This window comes from Acipenser ruthenus, chromosome 4, assembly GCF_902713425.1.
Source record: "Acipenser ruthenus chromosome 4, fAciRut3.2 maternal haplotype, whole genome shotgun sequence".
Lineage (NCBI taxonomy): Eukaryota > Metazoa > Chordata > Actinopteri > Acipenseriformes > Acipenseridae > Acipenser > Acipenser ruthenus.
In genome coordinates this window covers 8,347,143-8,367,411 of record NC_081192.1, presented here as the reverse complement: position 1 = coordinate 8,367,411, position 20,269 = coordinate 8,347,143, and the positions used below count along the sequence as shown (strand labels likewise).

Here is a 20,269-nt window from a genome sequence, read left to right as displayed (position 1 = left end):
ACTGTCAAAATACTGTTGTAAAGATGTAATGTTTAAACCTAGCCTGTCTCTTTAAAGCATACCTCATTCATGTGCAGCTGTATCTGTTTTTTTGTTGTTGTTGTTGTTTTTGTTTTTTATACATCTTTTAGTAGCAAATTCTATAGGCCTCCATACATTACCAATGCCATTACCAGGTAATGCAAGAGAATATGCAAATTGGTACTGGTAATGGGGAGAGATTTTCCAGTTCAAAACACTAACACAATAAAGAGTTCTTACATAGCATTTTGCATTCTGAATGGGTTTATCTAATCGGGTAAATTATCCATAAAGACCACTGACAAAACGAGGTTTCCAAGAAAAAATAAACTACAAATAATTAGTACACAATGCTGTTGAACGCTGCCCAAGATGCTAATTGTTTTAAGTCAGGAGAAAGACAGCTGAATGCTTGTCTTCTACATTTAAACCATGGATGATTGCCTTGGGATGAGTATCTTTCGCCCACAAACAATAATAAATGTACGTAATTTTCTGCTAAATTGGAATCTAACCACTTCCCGCATTGTCGCTGGAACACCTGCAGCTGGGCTGAATTTCTGCACGACGTTTCTTTGAGGTAAAACAGCGCGCTACTTCCGTCAACTCTTCTTTATTCTTGTACTCTTCCTTTCATTAGACACCAGTAATAATGAGTCAGGCAAGCTAGTCAGTCATTAGGTGACACGCAAATGATACACTATGCAAAGTGTGCCTAATCAGCCTGAATAAATGAAATCACAGACTTGCTTTATTACCTTCCCTTTTACAAGCACCCGCTCAATGGTTCACAGCAGGTAGCTTTGTTAAAACTAGCTTTGTATAACCACGTTTGGGGCAGCTGTTTAAGATCACATGGTGCTGCCTTGCTTATTTTCTTTTGCAGTTGGAGAATCCACAGAAGTAAAAGAGCATCAGAAAGCTTGCCGTAGTTCAGTAGAAGCCTGACTTCACATTCTGATGGTTTAATGGTTCAGTGGTTCTGGAGAGATCCATGACCATTCTTCAATGATAATCAGCTCTGATTCCTCCAGGGAAGTTGGGGGTATAAATCTGCAGTCACATCTCCAGATGGCTCCTAAAGTGAATACTGTTCCTCCTGAAAAATGTGTAATCTGTGCAGTCTTGAGCACTGAATCGGCCAACTGAGCATCTCCTATAGGTCTGTACCAACATACCTAGGTGTACCTTTATGTACCCCCTTACTTACACAGTTCTCTATTAAAAATGGGCAGATACTGTATTCTGCCTTCCTAATAGTGACTGAAATGTACTTGCGACGGTGAATTGTAGCTTTTATATATTAACAGAATGTAAAGATCCCACTTGAATAACTGGTGAGGGGTAGCCTAGTACATACATGATGAGTGAACCATATTGAAGGTGTTTGCTAGTATTAGGGGTTCATGTATTACATTTAACAATTACAGTATGGAAGATTCGATCTACAGAATGAATGTATGGTGTCTTCTGAGAAAAAGTCTAATAAGGTGTGCGCAAGCCGGCACCTAACTATATACAATATATGAGTGCTTTGAGAGGACCTGGTCTTGAAAGGTTGTTGTTGATGATTAATATGTAGTAATATATTTTTTTTTAATTAATTCTTTGACACACGACTTTCACTGTGTAACCCTGAGCAAGTCACTTAACCTCCTTGTGCTCCATCCTGCAGATGAGATGTTAAATCATTGTCCTATTGTAAGTGACTCTGCATATAATGCACAGTTCACAGCATACCTCTGTAAAGCACTTTGTGATGGTGGGCCACTATGAAAGGCACTATATTATTATTCTTTTAGTAGTGCTACATATTCCAACATTGAGTCTTATAGTATAGTATACATTGTATAGTTTATGCTTGCACATTGTACATATTCCTCACTGCAGAGACTTTCCATAATTCATAGTCAAGTTCATGTTTTCTGTACAGAGCTGACCTTGTAAACATATCACAGTATTTTCATTTGTATCCATAATCAATCCCAGTCATAGGTCCTCTCTGACTCACAGAGAACCTTCCAGGCAGCGTGGCTGGGACTCTGAGGTTGGGAAGTGAGCGTCACGCCCTCAGAGGGAGATCGCTGCAGTGGTGGAGCAGTGTAGCATAGGAGGAAGAGATGATGGAGGAAATGGAAAAGCAAGATAGAGACAGAATGGGGGAGGAGCTCCTGCCCCCTGAACCACACTAAAGTTTACAATACAATTAGCCATAGCCTAGGAGTGTTTGAAATGATGAAAATGAAAATGAAAAAGGAAAGTAAACAGCACCAGTATTGGTCATTAACACTTACATGTTGGATTTGAATAGATTCCAAAGTGATTCATCACGCTCTGCTGTGGCTAATCCTCATAAGTAGGCTTTGTGAATCCCATATGAAACCTTTAAGAATGTGTGTGTATGTATCTGTAGCATGATGACATAAGACAACAACAACAAAGGATCTTTATTCAGCCATTTTTAAAATGTGTAAACCCATTGCCTGTACAGGATATCAGTCGTTCTGATACTTTTGTCAGCCTATCAGATACCTTGTCATGCTATTAGGAAAATAACAGGAACAGAAATGCTATCTGAGCCCCTGCTGAAATAAAACTGTTACCAGGTGCAGAAAATAAACAGCCCCCTGGGATTGCAGGCACTTTCATTCAAATCTCTGAATGTGTCTCTCTCTTCCTGGCTTCTTTCCAGTGCCTTGTCACAGCAGGGTGTGGAACAGAGTCGGTGGAATGCACGATTTGTAACTCAAACACACAACAACAAAATGATGCTTTAAATGTATTTTCTAAAAGCTTAATACATGATTTTAAATCTATTTCTTCTTGTTCTTTAAAAATAAAAAGATGGTTAATAGGCAATAGCATGTGCCATAGAGGATCTTGTTGAATTGATCCAGTGGGATATGTTGACAGTCATAGACATAAAAACTAAGATGTCTATGTCTTTTAATACAAAAACATTTGTTTAAAGAAGAAAACAAAATATTGCACAATGCCAACATAACATTAAAGGCATAAACACATATTCTTACCTCTCATTAGCTTGGCTACATTCCTGACTCATGTATTCTTCATGACTAAATGATAAATTACCCTGGGAAAAGCGTTTATCATATTGAAAGCTGATGTTTGTATCTCTGTGTGTCACTCTTACATTTTTGTGTATATCTGCAGAAACGCTTATCCAATTGTCATAAAACTTGGTCATAACATTATTTAGCTTAAATTATTGAGCGTATTACATTTCTGAGGGATTAGGGGGTGTCTGTCTGTCCGTAGATCTGTCTATCTGTATATCAGAGGAACATCTAACCCAATTATCATGTAACTTGTTTATAATATTATTTGGTATAAGTTATGGAGAGCATCAGATTCTGGGGATATATGGAGGTGTCTGTTCGTCAGTTCAGTCTTCTGTTGTTATGTTACACTTATATTATTGCTTATCAAACTGTGATAAAACATGTCATTGCTAATTCTTATTCTATACTATTCTCTATATACCTTTGCATTAACGTTTTCAACATACATCATTTTGAGTTTTCAGCTGTGCCGTGGAATGTAGGTTGCTGACATACTTGTTTTGCTGTTAATCGAGGCTGAATATGAGGAAGGGAATTGGTACAGAAAGTATTTGTAGGATTATTATGTAATATTTGCTAGTACAACACTGTACTGGTTCATCTCGAGTCCAGTGTTTTTAGGGGAAATGGGGTTAAGAAAGTCCAGAAACTGAATGTGTTCTTCTTGGTCTAAGGGGCCTATTATACTATATAAGCGAGAGACCAGTGAGCTGCAAGTCACCTGTATGTCATTCCCACAACATGCAGTCCCAGCTTAAACCTGCTTACACTGAACAGCACATGCATTCAGCAGTATTAAGTATTACTGAGTATTGTGCTGCAGTGCAATTAGGAAACAGAGCCACAGTCAGGCTACCACTGAATTCTTTCTTTCTATTATTACTGCTACACCATTGTTTTTCAACTGGTTTGATTCTATAGCAGGCTAAGGCCTGCCCCTGTAAATAAGGTATATTTTGTGGGGTTTCTAAATAAAATGTGGTTTCATTTTGATTGTAAATAAAATATGTTAAATCTTGTAAAAACAAAGTGTGTGCTGGATGGCAGGCCTGGGAGGTTAGACCCCCCTGCCTGCCTAATTGAAACCCAATTAGGGGCTTGAAAGCCAGTTCTGTGTTCTATGTTCTGTGTTCTGTGTTCTAGCGTGAGGATTCACGACTGTGTGGATAACCAGTGCATGACCGAGGATCACAGTGTGTTTATGGTAGGGATTCATTTAGGGTATTTTAATCTCACCAAAGTGTATTTGAGTTTGTATAGGGAGAAGGTTCCTGACTCGGGACCTCCCTTTTAGAGGGAGCAGAGCACGCCTTGAGCTTGGCCACCTTTGTTTTATAGCTGTTTTTTCTGACTGTGTTTTGTTTTGCATTTTTGTAATTATGTACACTGTGTTTGTGTATGTGCTCCTGCTAGCGGCGGCCACCAACCAATGCAACTGCCTGAGCGACGTTTCAACATTAAAACCCTCTCTGTAACTCTCGTCTCTCAGCAGATACCCACACAGTAACAGAACTCCTCTGTTACAATAAAAATGTCTATGCTAGAAAGAATCGTTACTGCATTTCCTACGTGCAGTTCTTCCAAACTAGATCCGGCTGGAAACTATTCCTCATTATTAGGAAATATGCTTATGAGGGAGTAGCTCTAAGCTTTCAGTTTATGGAACAGCAGTGACCTCTGCAGGTAGGAAAGGCGGCTGCATTTCTGATGAAGCTGTTACCAACGTTTCTATAGCAACTAGGCCTTAGACGTTGTTTCTGCATTGACAACAACAACAACAACATCGCACTCATATAGCACCTTTCAAGACCAGGGCCTCTAAAAGCACTGAAATGATTCACTAAAAAAAGGTCAGCAGTGTTTTTCATATTCTGTAAAATTAACTATTCCACCTACAACATGTCACCAAAAGCAACATTTATTGCATGCTACTCAGTGTTTTTTTCGTCTGGTTTATTTTGTTATTTTTATCCTCAACATTTATTAACGACTTATTTTTCTACCAGATATTTTCATTTATTTTAAACATGTTCTCTTTATCTTGCACACTCTTACAAAGTATTATTGTGCTTTCAATATGAAGGTAAAATCACTCATGTATTTTGTTTGCTTTGTTCACCAATTGATAAAGCGCTCCTTAGTTATTCTTCAGTTATTAACATGGTTCTAGTCCAATCTAATGAAGAACTGGTGAAAATCTTAAGATATTGTAACATGTGTGGAGTGAAGACATCCTCTAGGTGGCAGTGTAGTATCACCTTTTTCACATCCCACTATAGTAATCAAAAAGAAAAAGATATCAAACAACATTTAAAGATTTTCACAAAGAATTCTCATAGTGTATAAAACAAAATAATGCCATAGCAGGTGGATACATTAATCTGAACTGCCATTTGAATGTATCAGGCCCTCATGCTGAAGTCTGTAGGCTGTGTATCTGTATGTCCTACAATCAAAAAAAGAACAAAGAAACTATTTACCTTTTTACTTTTTAAAATCTAATATTACCTGCATAGTGTAACTTTCTGGTTATCACAATCTTCTCTGTGTCTCAAACCCTTTAAAGATATATACCTGATCTTAAAGGGCAATTAGTATGGGAATGGATGAGCAGTTATCTTAACTAATGTATTGTTCTTGTTATGTCACTTTGCATCATGTTCAGTTTCAGTCATCACAAGCGAGTAACCATTAAACTGCCAATCAAAAAGAAAAGTTACCAAGCAGCATTAGGAAAAGATCAATGCCTCTCTTTCCTCCTATTATAGCAGGACCAGACAGAGTTACACCATGCTAATGAATGTTGTATATGTTTATGTGAGCACAGGGGTTTGTGCATCAAAGAAAATAAGTTATTTTGGTGTGATGGTTTAAAGAGCTTAGGGAATGATCTGATCATGTACAGTATATGCTGGCTTCCTGTGCCAGCCTCTCCCAGCTTGCTACATCATTTTCTGCCTATCTTAGTCTTTGACTTCTCACTAAGCATTCTAATCTTAATAACAATAACCCTGTGTGTGATCAATCAGACTTCACACATGAGTAAAGGCCTGTATGGCTAACTTGTGGTTGTGCCAGGACACTTTTTTTAGTTGAAATGGTTTGATGGATTAAGGGCCTAAACAGCCATCTAGGTGTAGGTTGAAAAGCTGAAGTTCAAGTAAAAAAAAACAAAAAAAAACTCTGATTTGCATTATTGTTTATGCAGCCCTTTTTAGATGTGCACCACACCGCTCCCTCCTACCAATCCATCGTGTCTCCACTCCTCCTCTACTGGCCCTGGTCATGCCTTCCCTCCACTCTCCATCCTCTCAAGCCTGCTCCTTCTCTTCCCTGGCCCCTCTGTGGTGGAACCAGCTACCGGAGAACTTCAGGATTGCTCTGTCTCTCACTGCCTTCCGCCACCTCCTCAGGACTCACCTGTTGAGAATGTACTCCTAGATCTCTTGATCTGCCCCTCCTACTGTGTACTGTAGTCGCCTGACCTCAGCACCACGTTACTGGATCCTCAGCTGATGCACTATCCTTACACTACTGCACTACTTTTATATCATTGTATATATAAATTGTTGTAATCCGAACTCCAGGTGAACCAAAATGTAACCATTAACCTGCCCCTGGAAGAAATAAACATTTGCCTTATGATATTTTCAGAAGTAAATATAGTATTTCTTTATTCCACACTGGGAAGACTGAATGGTTGGTGTAGCTGATGTGCTAGGAGTTCAGACATGATTCAGAGCTCTATTGAGACTGCAGGTGTGCTTTAAATACTGGCTTTGGAATAGTCAACAGAGGGTATTAAGAATGCACAGTACTGTATGTTTTTAGATCTGATTGCAAAGCTGTCTATTTTTCCCATGCAGTAGATGGAGGAATATTCTGTTCTATTTAATCTTCTTGTAGTTAAAAAAAAAAAAAGTTGTATATACTGTTGTATCCACTGAAACCGCCCTCCTGTCTGTCACTAACTCACTAAACTCTGCCCAAGCTGCCTCTCTCTCTTCTGTCCTAATTCTCCTCGACCTCTCTGCTGCCTTTGACACTGTCGATCACTCTATTCTACTATCCTGTCTCGCTGACCTGGGAATCTCTGGCACTACTCTGGCCTGGTTCTCCTCCTACCTCTCCAAACGCACTTACCAGGTAAACTGGCGCGGCTCAACCTCCACACCTCGGATCAGTCTTGGGTCCTCTCCTGTTCTCTGTCTACACCCGCTCCCTGGGCCCCCTCATCGCATCCTATGGTTTCTCATACAATTTCTATGCAGATTATGCTCAGTTATTCCTCTCATCCCCACCCCCCTCTGACCCCACAATCCCCTCCCGTATCTCTACCTGTCTGTCTGCTATCTCCTCCTGGATGCACTCGCATCACCTCAAACTCAACCTCTCTAAATCTGACCTCCTTTTCTTTCCCTCCTCCTCCTCCTCCTCCCCCTCCTCTGATCTATCTCCGTTCCTTTGGAATCTAGCACACTCTCTCCCTCCTCCTCAGCTAAGAACCTCGGAATCACCCTGGACCCCTGCCTCTCTTATTCCCAGCACATCTCTACTCTGGCACGCACTGGCCGATTCTTCCTGAGCAACATACAAAGAATCCGACCCTTCCTCACCAACTACGCCACCCAGCTCCTGGTCCAGGCCCTGGTACTCTCCTGCCTAGACTACTGCAACTCCCTCTTGGCTGGCCTGCCTGCGTCCGCCACCCGTCCGCTCCAGCTCATGCAGAACTCTGCTGCTCGCCTGGTGTTCTCTCTGCCTCTCTTCTCCCACGCAACTCCACTGCTCTGCTCACTCCACTGGCTCCCAATCACCGCTAGCATCCAGTTCAAGACTCTTGTACTCGCCTACAGATGCCTTGACCAGACTGCACCCAGCTACCTCCAGACCCTCATCTCTCCCTACACCCCCACTCGACCTCTCCGCTCCTCCTGCACTAGAAGACTGGCTCTACCTCCTCTACGCTCCCCTGCCTCCAGAGCCCGCTCCTTCTCCACCCTTGCCCCCCCAGTGGTGGAATGACCTTCCTACAGATGTCAGGACTGCCCAGTCCCTGACCATCTTCCGGCGCCTCCTCAAGACTCACCTCTTCAGACAACACCTGTAGAACTTCTCTTTTCCCTCTGGACACTATCACTCTTCCAAAATGCGCTTTACTTGCTCTTATCTGCTCCCTACTTTACTGCATTTAATCCTGTACTTTACAGAGTACTGTAATCTGTCACAAGTGTTATTTAATCTGTAGTATTTTGTATTTAATTATATCCTGATGTAACTCTGACACTGTTATATGCTCCGTTATTGAATCGTATTTTGTCATATACTTGTACTTGCTAGAACCGTAGTCATTGTATTTTATTTTGCTCTTAATTGTATTAATACTTGTACTGTGATTCTTGAAATGTATTTTTGTTTACGACTGTAAGTCGCCCTGGATAAGGGCGTCTGCTAAGAAATAAATAATAATAATAATACTGTGTTGATCATTTTATAGTAAGGAGACACCCATTTCATTATCCTTGGTTTACTCCAACTCACTTCAAACTGAGGGTTGCTTATTAAGAAAGAACCACTTGTTGTCATTATTTTAATTAATATTACAAAAAAAAAAAAAAAAGTAAAAAAACACAACAAAACACAAGTTTTATTTTTAATTTTAATATTTTGTATTTAATTATTTAAAAAGTTGGGAGTAACAGGAACACACTTTAAATGTATTGCTCATGGTCATTGTATATTTAAATATAAAATTACAGCTTTAACACATCATAAGTATATGTACAGTTACAAGGTTATTACAAAAAGAGACCGTGGTTATACACACTGAATAAAGAAGTCTGTGGTCCATCAATGGAATTGCCATTTCACACAGACCAGCTCACACCACCTGAATGTCGGAATCTGTGATTTTCAATACGCTTCAGTGTAAGGGGTTCCTACTGCAGTCAGAATAAAGCAAACCCTGAGTTCATTATATTCCAGAACTCTACAATAAATAACATCTGCCAATAAATAACAGTCTTAATGTCCAAAGTTCAATATTTACAACATACTGAGAATAGTCTATGCCTTACCTTTGTAAAATATTATAATTGTGTATGCCTGGCAGGAACACACATTGCTCTATGCACTGTACAGACATTATAGCAACTACTAGGGTACAACACATTAACTCAACATCTTGTAAAAGCAATTCAACTTTTAGACTCTATACAAGAATAGAAACTGGCCTGTGGCACACTATGTAGGTAACCACTGCTCTACAACATTATGGTTTTGTGAAATAATACTGGTAGTTATCCGAGAACAGAGGAAGCAGCACATTTATGTGTATTTTCCAGACCACAGTAGTTAACAATGATTCAATAATAATAATAATAATAATAATAATAATAATAATAATAATAATAATAATTATTATTATTATTATTATTATTATTACAATTGGCGCAAACTGTTTTAAGAGTAAAACAACTTTCTTGGGAAGCTGTATGTCTTCTATTGTGTATGTATACTGAGCTGGAATAATGACTATTTCAGTGCATTCATTTACAATGCTGTGATAGAATAAATGAGTGAATCCTTGAAGTAACAACTACCAGTCTTCATAAATATAAAATATTGCTAAAGTTGCCACCTCTTTTCATAATAACTGTAAGCACAGTGACACTCAGCATTGCTTTAAGCAAAATAGATCCTCAGAATGTAACTATTCTACAGAAGCGGTTTGTGTATTGTATGGTCACATTTAAGTTGTATTTGTGGTTAACTTCAACATATCCTACTGAGCTGAAAATCAGATGACATTTTAAAATAGACTGCATTGTTGTATTTTACATTTTGGCATTTGTATTGACTATTGATTAGGTGGGAGAAGATGCTATGATTCTCTGACATACTTCTGAGAGAATTTAATGGATTGAATTGCTTTTCTAAGGCATCCAGTGAACAGTCTGAATGTGTGCTTCTGTAATCTTTGGCCAACTTCTTCATAAGGAAATGAGCTTGTTAAGAAACCATATAGAATCCTATTCTAGTCTTCTCCTGCTGTCTGTATTGCCACAAAAGCCTTTTGAAAGTGTGCTCTGCAACATGGCAAAGCGTAGAACATATACAGTAAGTAATTGCTGGAAATGATATACCAGCACATCTTAACAGCATGTACATTTATCCAACGTCTTAAAGTGCAGTTCAGTAATAAACAATCTGCAAGCTGTGAATACATTATTCTAAGAAATATAAAATATGTGTTGATTGAAATGTACTCCTGCCACCATCAAACTCTTCTGTCATTGATACACCTGAAACTTTACACAGAATTTGAATGTCCTTTTATCTTGCAGCAGCACAATGTTGCAGGTCACAGGCATGTGACAATACATCACTAGATGCAATAAGAAATGTCTAAGCCCTAAGCAACCGCTGACACTATCATGGGATTCACGTCAGCGATTACACAGAAGACGCCACCATTCTAGTGTTATTGAATGTTATGGTTTTATCTGGAGACTGAAACCCATAACCTAACCTGTACACATAAGGGAGTAACATGGAGCTTCTTGTCATACACTTAGAACAAATCATATAGGGTTAATTTACAAAAGTCAATACTAATATATTTAGGTACTGTATTTTTTAAATTCATGAGCTTTTTTTGCATTACCTCTTTTAATCCTATTAATCCATGGATATAGATATATAGATAAAGAAAAATGGTCCCGTGATCCATGGCCAAACATTTTTTTTGTATAAAATCTGTGGTACTGAAACTGGGATATCCCTAAGCACTTCTTTCAAAACTGTATTTTTTTAATGTTAAACTTTAAAATGATTATTGTTAACTGTTGTATAGTTATGATAAATAATGTAAAAACACACACACACACACATTAACTTTATCTATTTGTGTAATGGCATTTCAAAAGTATGATATTGTGATATCTATAGCAGAGATATACTGTAATGTGATACTTCCCTCCTACTGCACTAGCAGTAGTATACTATTATTACAATGCATTATATTTGTGAACATTGTCAGCCATCTAGAGTATGTAAAAAAGTAAGAATCATTCTCCACCACTGCCATGATATTTCTGCTTTTGTGCACGGTTGTAATACAAAATGAAAGCATTCTTGAACTATTGTCAGGTAATCAAATATGAAAGTCTGTCAGTTACTTCATTCACTAATGTAAGTCCAGGCTCCAGATTTGTTCAATCCACTGTACAGAGATTAACATGAATCCACTGCAGTTAGGGTGCATTGTGCTTCTGTTTCTGTATACCGTGCACATACTCCTGGTGGCAATGTGTTACAATGTGTTCAGACAGTTCTTACTGATATATAACCAGCCCGGTGTTCATGCCGTATTGAGAGTGCTACATATAGCACTTATCATATATCATCATCATCTTCAGCTTTTTTCAATCCACTGCTGGAAGAAGGCCTCCCCAAGATTCTTCAACAAAGCCTGTCTGCTGCGTCCCTCATCCACGTTGCTCCAGCATGTTTCCTAATTTCATCTTGCCATCTCCCTGGCGGTCATCGTCTTGGTCGTTTTATATCTCTTGGGATCCAGTCTAGTATCTCCTTGGTCCAGTGATGGTCTTTTCTTCTTTCTACATGTCCGGCCCACGGCCATTTCAGTTTTTTTGCTCTTATAATAACATTGCTTACTTTTGTTTGCGCTCTTATCCTTTTCCTGTCTCTTCTTGTTATTCCCAGCATGCATCGTTCCATACTGTTGAGTCGTTTGTAATTTTGTGAGTCATTTATATATATATATACAGTATATATTTACACTGCTGCGCAAAAGTCTTAGACATGTTGCATTTTTCTACTCTGATGCATTATGAGCATCAACAATTTACTCAACGCCTCCACTGCTGTTTTTTTTTCTATAAGAACAACCTTGACTTCCATAAAGAAGGAAAAACATTGAGTGAAATAGCTCAAATCACTCGATTTTCAAGGTGTGGTATCTGAAGTATAATCAACAAGTACAGAGAAACATCATCTGTAATTGACAAACCCACACCTTGAAAATCGAGTGATGCGAGCTATTTCACTCAATGTGTTTTCCTTCTTTATGCAAGTCAAGGTTGTTATAATAGTAGAAAACAGTAGTGGAGGCTTTGAGTAAATTTTTGATGCTCATAATGCATCAGAGTAGAAAAATGCACCATGTCTAAGACTTTTGCACAGAAGTGTGTATATATTATACACACACACACACACACACACACACACACACACAGAATGCTCCTGTGGGTGGTGTCTACAGTCGAGGCTCCAGAGAGAGAGACAGTCCGAACAGTGTCTGCTGATTGTCAATAACGTGTAAGTGGTGAACGAACGTCTTCACGTCCTGGTGGTCTTTCTGTGGTCCGTCAAGTCCTGTGTCGACAAGAAATTTTGTGAGTTAACAGCTGCTATTTATCATAGAAATAGAAAGATGAGAGACACACATTATACATAACATAACATGAAACTATGCACTTCTAAACAAATAAAATCATCAGCAGCAACATCAGAACAGACTTTTACTTCTTTAGTTGTGGTAGTTGTATCAGATTGTCAGTAGTATATTTTATATATGTAATAGTTTTATTTTACCACTAGAGGGCATACAATATCCAAAAATTGTGATGCTGTATGCAGCCAAGGTGCGCAAAGAGGCATTGTCAGCATTCCCTTAACCACACCTCAGGAATAGTCACATGTAGGTAATATAACCCCCTAAAAGGGTACTGAGCTGTTAAGACATTTAATACTTCATGTTATATAACAAGGCCTCTTTCACAGATTTTGGCTACTGCCTGCTGTACACCAGGGGGCCAAGCGATCGTACAGCTCTCAGAGGTCTCAGATAAATTTCAAGGCAAGTCTCAGCCTGTTGGGTGGCATGGACTTCAATGCAAAGCAGGGTGGTTTTCTCCTTCTGGAAGCTGAGGCAGCACACTGTGAGGCTTCCACCAAATCTGTATTAGATCTCGGGTGGATGAGACCACTCCACCCAGGGGTAAAACCCACAGACTTGCAATGTGAAGCACCAATGTTCATCACAAGCTGCTTGTCTAATAGAAAATGAGACGGTGTTCACTTTTACCTGCACTGCTGCCATGTTATAACATAACACTGCAATACCTTTGTTGGTCTTTATGAATATAACCCCTAGTCTTTTGGTCTTATATAAAACACAATCACTAGCATGTTTGGCGTGTACAGGTTTAAATGAACAACTAAACATATTGCATGCAAAAGCTATCCTTGGAGTTGTTTTACATTTCCCTAAAACAAATGAACAAAACAAATGCAACACACACTGCAGTGTTACATTTATTCACCCTAAATAGTCATTGTAATAATCCATTGACCTGTAATGTAAAATGGTATGGCACAGAGGGAGTACCTACCTAGCTGGTCAGTCCGGCAGTGTCTGATGAGTCGAACAGTGTCTGCAATCATGTGCTGTGTGAAGAACAACAAAAAGTAAATGAAAGCACGCGTCTGTTCAGATCTAATATATATTTAAGAGAGACACTGAAATTCACTTTAAAATATAATAGTGGATCTACAATAGAATTAATGGTACACAATAACACCTTAAAGGGATGTGATTTTACTACAATAATATGTTTTAGCAGTCTGCTGACATTGAGAAGCTCTCTACTGGCAACTATAGGATTGGCATTGAAATTAAATCAATAGTATCTCTCACTTCACTTACACTGGTTTACAAATAAAGCAACCGACAAAGACATGCACTGCAACAGCATGTGAAGGAATATGATTAAATGTAAATGAGAGAATTGTGGTCTTTAATTGTTAAATAAGCAGTCTTTACTTACCAGCTTTTCAAAGTTGACTAGGTTATCTAGAAAAGTTTTGTTTCCCTCGTGGATAAAGGTGACATCTAAAAAAAACAACAGGATGCTGGTCAGTATGCTGTGCTGGTATCTACTAAACACACTGCTACTCACAGTCCATGCACTCCCCTGCAGTATGAATACAAGGTCAATCAAAATATCTGAAAGCAGCTTCTAGTAAAAGCAGGTCATGTTTTGATATGTGAAGAGCAGATGTGAAACAGATCTGGTGTGAGAGTAATTCACCTGCTTTGTTGCTTTTTTTTCCCTTTCATACAGTATGCCTTCTGCTAACTTTATTAAAAAAAGGTTTCTTAAAATATTTGTTTATTTATTTATTTATTTTTAAAACCTATATTGAAAATGAATTTTACAAAGGTCATTCGTTTCTAGATAGCTGTATAGCATCTATTTGTTTTTTTATATATAAAATGAGAAGAATATCTAACATAATACATTGCAGTGGTATTAATCTACTTCAAATTAAGTCAATCAACACTTTTGTGGTTTGGCCTGTTATTAATTACTTTAACAAACTTACAAGCCTATGTCTTTTTTTTTCTTCTGTCACGTATACATGTTTACTTTCACAGGTGTAACAACTACAAAATACTCAATAGTGCGAAGTTAAGAAATACTAAAAGAAACTCATGTTTATTTAGTTCATTTCGATGTTAAGAAGAGATCTATTTCACTCAAGTTGCTCTCTGAAGCTCCAAGTCTGTTTTATAGTTCTACAGGACAACCACACATTTCCTGAATTTGAAATATAGTTTTGGCTGCACCACAGTGGCAGATAAAAATAAATAAAAAAAAAACGTTACAAAAATATTCAAAGCTGACTAACATGTTCCAGCTAATAAAGTGACAGTTCTGCATTTTTTTTTATGTTAGAAATTGGCAGTGATGCATTATCATAAGAGCTTGATATCGTAACCAGGCATGCAAAAAAGAGGATTCTCTCCACCGATCCTACATCATTAATATCTTTATAAAACATCTGAAAACAGGTCAAGCAGTTTAATCAAGTTACCTTTCAGTAGAAGAGGCATAAAAGGGATTTTTGGAGGTTTCATTTTTCTGAAAGCATCTCTGTAGGCTTTGTGGTTTAGCGAAGGGTCCTGTAAAGACATGCATTGCTTTAAAATCAAGAGCCCAGGAAAGGCTTTATTATATAAACACCAGATGTAATTACATTTCTGATCTGCTACATTGTACACATTTACAAAACACACAAATACACACCTTAAAAGGATAGATACATGAATATATCTAAGTAGTATAACAATTACATTTAAAGTTGTTGCTCTAATACGAAGAAACCCCATCTTGAAACCAAGATTATTTTTCTTCATGTTGCCTTTTTTCAGTAGTATACCACATCTTCACCAGCCTACATGTGTTGTGGCACCACTGGATATGCTACGTTTCCAATGGAGTAATGCTTATGATGGCCCTTGTGGCAAACTTAATATTATATTAATGGTATTCCATTGGGGGGGGGGGTTACTGGTCTCTACCAGTAGCATCAAAATGACATATTGTAATTTTAGAAGTGTTTAATTTTGTGACACCTGGCTTATTCATTTTTAATATAAATGACTTACTGTTAATGTTTCAAGTTCTGAAAACAACTTCCTAAATTTTCCCGGAACTTTCTGAAAATAAGAAAAAGTCAAAGAAAGAAATCCTCTAATAAATTCAGCATCATAACTAATTAACAGCATTAAAAGGGAACATTCCTGAAGTACACAACAAGCTAAAAAACTATAAAAAGTCATTTCAAGGTCAATTTCAAGTAAAGCAGGGTCACTGTTTAATTTTTGCAGCCCGCAGATCAGTTATTAGAAAAGGCTGATAATGCATGTGTAGCTTTACAGTCATCCGAATACTGTATTTAAAATGAATCATTTGTTATTATTAAAAAGGGAAATATGTGGGCTTGAAATGAGTTCTGACTATAACAGGGAAACTTGAATTAGTGCCTATCATACTTATTAAGCTACAAAGATATGACCCATAGGCCAAAAAAAAAAAAAAAACAACACCACCTTACCTCCCACGTCTGGCTGAGTCGACTGACAGCTACATTATTGAGTCCCATTATGACGGCAAAAAATGAGTTAACATTCCGCTGAGCTCTGCAACTGAACAGTGTAAAAAGCTATTTCAGAGACAGCACATAAACCAGCATGCACAGAATCAGAAATCCATGGAGCTCCGTGATGTAAGCACGGAGCAAGCCCACACACATAGCATGCTGAAAGGTCATCAGCACATTTCCTCTACCCAATGCATTAAAACATGATGGGAACATTGAACTCAATTCTCAAAAAGTAAAAAAAAAAAAAAAAAAATCCATCTTCACAGGAGTTTCATCACACACTCTATTCTACTCTGATCTGAATGCAATCAACTCATGAAATGGAACATTATCAAGGAATAACATCCCATCCCATTGGCATGGGCCAGTAGGGTCCTGATACCAACTACAAGGTGATAGCAGTGATTTAATGAGCTATACAACACTCTCAGCCCAGCCACACACACTTCAGATTCCAAATGTGCCCCTTTCTACATATACTTTCAGTCAGAGTTGAGAATCATTAAGTCAAATAGAAGTGGGTGGTACTTAAGTTATTGGGTGATATTAAGTACAGAATGTGCATTGAATTACCTACACTACTGATCATCCATAAACAATAATTGACAATGACTACCTGCACTTGCTAACACTTAATGGGTTGATAACAATCACCTTCTTCAGGGTGAACCATTTTATTATTACCTGAACAGCTCCACTGTCTTTTGCAATTCCATATTTCACTTCCATATTTGAAGGACAATGTTGCTTTTGTTTGTGGGTCATGGTCTTCTTAAAAAGACAGTCAAATGCACATTTCTAAGAATCAAGACTTTATTTACGTACAGTGACATAAAGCTCATTTGTGTGCGTGCATGTGTGTTTGTGTATGGGGGCAGGGTTGGGACTGTGTGTTACAGTTGGGACTGTCGAGGCGTGAATGATGGAGGGGGTACCCTGTGTGGATGAAGTGAACTGTGTGATATACATTCATGTGACTGTGCTGACATGGGCCTACTGGTTTACATGTACATGGTGCACCCTCTAGGTTATCTGGTGGTGGCCCTTGCTATGATGGCAATTCATGAAGCGAATCCAAAGTTAATCAAATCGTGGCACGTGTTGGAGGTTGAAGTCTCAGCTGGAAGCACACACCTTTAGGTTTGAAGATCATAGATTCCAGTCTGTGTATCCAGTGGAAAGGCCTACACTACACTCACAGCACAGTGTGAAGCCACAACACTGTTCAAGGTGCCCTTGTTAAAGTTAAAAAGGCATGTTCAAAATATAATGCATCTTGTTTGTTTGAACTGCAACAGGTTTGGTGGTCTGAGTTACAGTCCACATCACAGAACACTATCTAACATAAGAGATGTCAACTGCCAAGCTAGGACTTAATTGTCATAAGACATTTTAATAATTAAAATTGACCTTTTGCCTGCCAAGGTTATGTAAATCAAACATCCAACAGTACATAAAAGTCTCTTAAGTATATGGCTGTTAAAATCTATTGGAGTGTACCGTGTTTTAATGACTAAAACAACCCTGGTATTTAGATCCACTTCCACTCGACTCAATTGAATAGACCCTTAAAACCTTTAAAAAAATAAGTAGTTCTTGCGCATCTACTGGGAAATGTTTGCACATTTAACAGACAATTACTGGTAAGAGGCACTTCATTATTGTGGAGGAGGAGTCAAAAAGGTCTATTTTAATGATATACAGTGCCTATAGTAAGCATGCACCCACCTTGGACGTTTTCAGTTTGTTGTGTTACAACATGAAATCTTGATGCATTTAAATGGGATTTTTTTCCTTTGATTTACACAACCTACTCAACACTTTGAAGAGGCAAGAGAATTTTTATTGTGAAACACCAGTTAATGAAAAATAAAAAAACACTGAAATATCTTGGTTAGATAAGTATTCACCCTCCTGAGTCAATACTTGGTAGAACCACCTTTGGCAGCAATTACAGCTGTGAGTCTTTTGGGGGTAAGTCTCTACCAGGTTTGCACATCTGGATCGTGCAATATTCGCCCATTCTTCTTGTTCAAGCTCTGTCAAGTTGCATGGGGACCGTTGGTGGACAGCAATCTTCAAGTCTTGCCACAGATTCCCAATCAGATTCAAGTCCAGGCTTTGCAGACTGAAGCAGGTTTTCCTCAAGGATTTGCCTGTATTTAGCTCCATCCATTTTGTACAGTAGGGACAGTAGGGATGGTGTTACCTGGGTGATGTGCTGTGATGGGTTTGCGCCAGACATAACGCTTTGCATTTAGGCCAAATAGTTCAATTTTTGTTTCATCGGACCACAGAATCTCTTGCCACATCTTTTCAGAGTCTCCCACATGCCTTTTTGCAAATTCCAAGCGGGATTTTACATGGGCTTGTTTCAGAAATGGCTTCCTTCTTGCCACTCTTCCATAAAGGCCAGATTTGTGGAGTATGGGAGCTATTGTTGACACATGGACAGTTTCTTCCATCTCAGCCATGGAACGCTCTTTCAGGGTTGTCATTGGCCTCTTGCTGGCTTCTCTGACCAATGCCCTTCTTACCCGGCTGCTCAGTTTGGGAGGACGGTCTGCTCTAAGCAGATTCTGGGTGGTGCCGTATACCTTCCACTTCTTAATGATTGACTTGACTGTGCTCCAAGAGATATTCAATGCCTTTGAAATCTTTTTATACCCCTCCCCTGATCTGTGCCTTTCCACAACTATACCCCAGAGTTGTTTTGATAGCTCCTTGGTCTTCATGGTAGTATCTTTGCTTTGAATGCACTACCCAACTGTGGGACCTTACAGAGACAGGTATATTTAATCTGAAATCATGTGATCCACTATTATTGCACACAGATGGACTCCATTTAACTTATTGTGTGAATTCTGAAGGCAATTGGTTGCACCTGAGCTTATTTAGGAGTGTCATAGCAAAGGGAGTGAATATTTACCTCATGAAGATTTCTCAGGTTTTTATTTTTAATTGATTTGTTTTTTCACCCCCCCCCCCCCATTTTTTCACACATTGAAAGTGTTGAGTAGGTTGTGTAAATCAAAGGAAAAAAAATCCCATTTGAATGCATCAAGATTTCAGGTTGTAACACAACAAACTGTGAATACGTCCAAGGGGGGTGAACACTTACTATAGACACTGTAAATGGTGGCAGATTTTCTGTTGTCCTTATTTCATTGTATCTTTATTTATGTTAATAAGCGGGTCAATAAATCTCCCCCTGGGGGAAACATAATATAGAGTGTAAGTATTTAGATCTACCACTCTTTAGATAAATAATATACAGCTCTGGCCAAAAGTTTTGCATCACCCTATAGAATTAACTAATTTTGCTTCATAAAGTCGAATGAAGTGAATGAAATGAAAAACTGACAAATATGAAAATGTGACATTTCGAAATCTAATCTTTGCAATATCATTTTGTAGTTTCTTTGACTTCATAATTTATTTTATTTTTCAAAATTTTGTCCAAATATTAAAATTCCAGGTGATGCAAAACTTTGCCCATAGATGTAGACCTAAAAATAGTAAAGTATGTCTCCTGTCATAAACTGAGAAGTATGAATGATCAACAATGGGATGGGTTGAGGTCAGTGTGTACACGGACAGCAGCACAAACAGAAAAACAAAGAGGTCACTACATACTGAGCTGCAATCTTTATGAACTTCTTGACCAGCTGCACTCGTTTGCAGAGCAGACTACAGAGGAGTATTTCCGTCATCACCCACAGCTGAACCTCGTTACATCTCTGAAGAAGCAGATCCAGGCTGGCCGTGTTCCTCCCACTGCCCTGCCTGCTGAACGTGTAGTGAATCAACTCTTGCTAAAATAGAGAAAAACAGAGGCACGTGCACAATAAACTGTCAATTGCCTACATTCCGTCTCTCATGGCTTTGGCACAAACGTCATTTCTAGTACAGAGGCCAATGGATTACTGTGAGATTTATTGTATCAATCAGGCTTACAAGTATTTCATTTTTCTTCTTCTTTCCTTCAGTTACTGACAATGTAATTTAGAAAAATAGTCAGTTAGTTCAAATGTGTTTGTCTAGTAGCACCAGAAGGATCTAATAAAAAGGCAAATATATTTTATCTCATAAAATAAGCGTTCAATATTATTTGGTTGATGTTCAATATGTAAAATAAACAGAGATGACAATGTATGGTTATAATATTTTAAATACAATTTTTTTTGTTA

At 38.3% G+C, this 20,269-nt stretch overlaps 1 protein-coding gene across 2 annotated transcripts in view; it reads right to left on the bottom strand.

Annotated features, from left to right (window-relative positions):
* Positions 1 to 12,247: 12,247 nt before the first annotated feature.
* The window catches only part of rapgef5a (Rap guanine nucleotide exchange factor (GEF) 5a), an 83,749-nt gene continuing 75,727 nt past the window's right edge, over positions 12,248 to 20,269 (bottom strand). Inside the window, exons 20-26 of one of the 2 annotated variants that reach the window (XM_033998899.3) lie at positions 19,716 to 19,894; positions 16,032 to 16,122; positions 15,583 to 15,633; positions 15,009 to 15,096; positions 13,958 to 14,022; positions 13,523 to 13,577; positions 12,248 to 12,503 (exon numbers count right to left, since the gene is read on the bottom strand). In XM_033998899.3, the coding sequence (XP_033854790.1) occupies positions 12,385 to 12,503; positions 13,523 to 13,577; positions 13,958 to 14,022; positions 15,009 to 15,096; positions 15,583 to 15,633; positions 16,032 to 16,122; positions 19,716 to 19,894 (648 nt within the window). In that variant the 3' untranslated portion in view covers positions 12,248 to 12,384. The remainder of the gene's footprint in view (positions 12,504 to 13,522; positions 13,578 to 13,957; positions 14,023 to 15,008; positions 15,097 to 15,582; positions 15,634 to 16,031; positions 16,123 to 19,715; positions 19,895 to 20,269) is intronic. The other variant, XM_033998898.3, reaches the window with a different exon arrangement.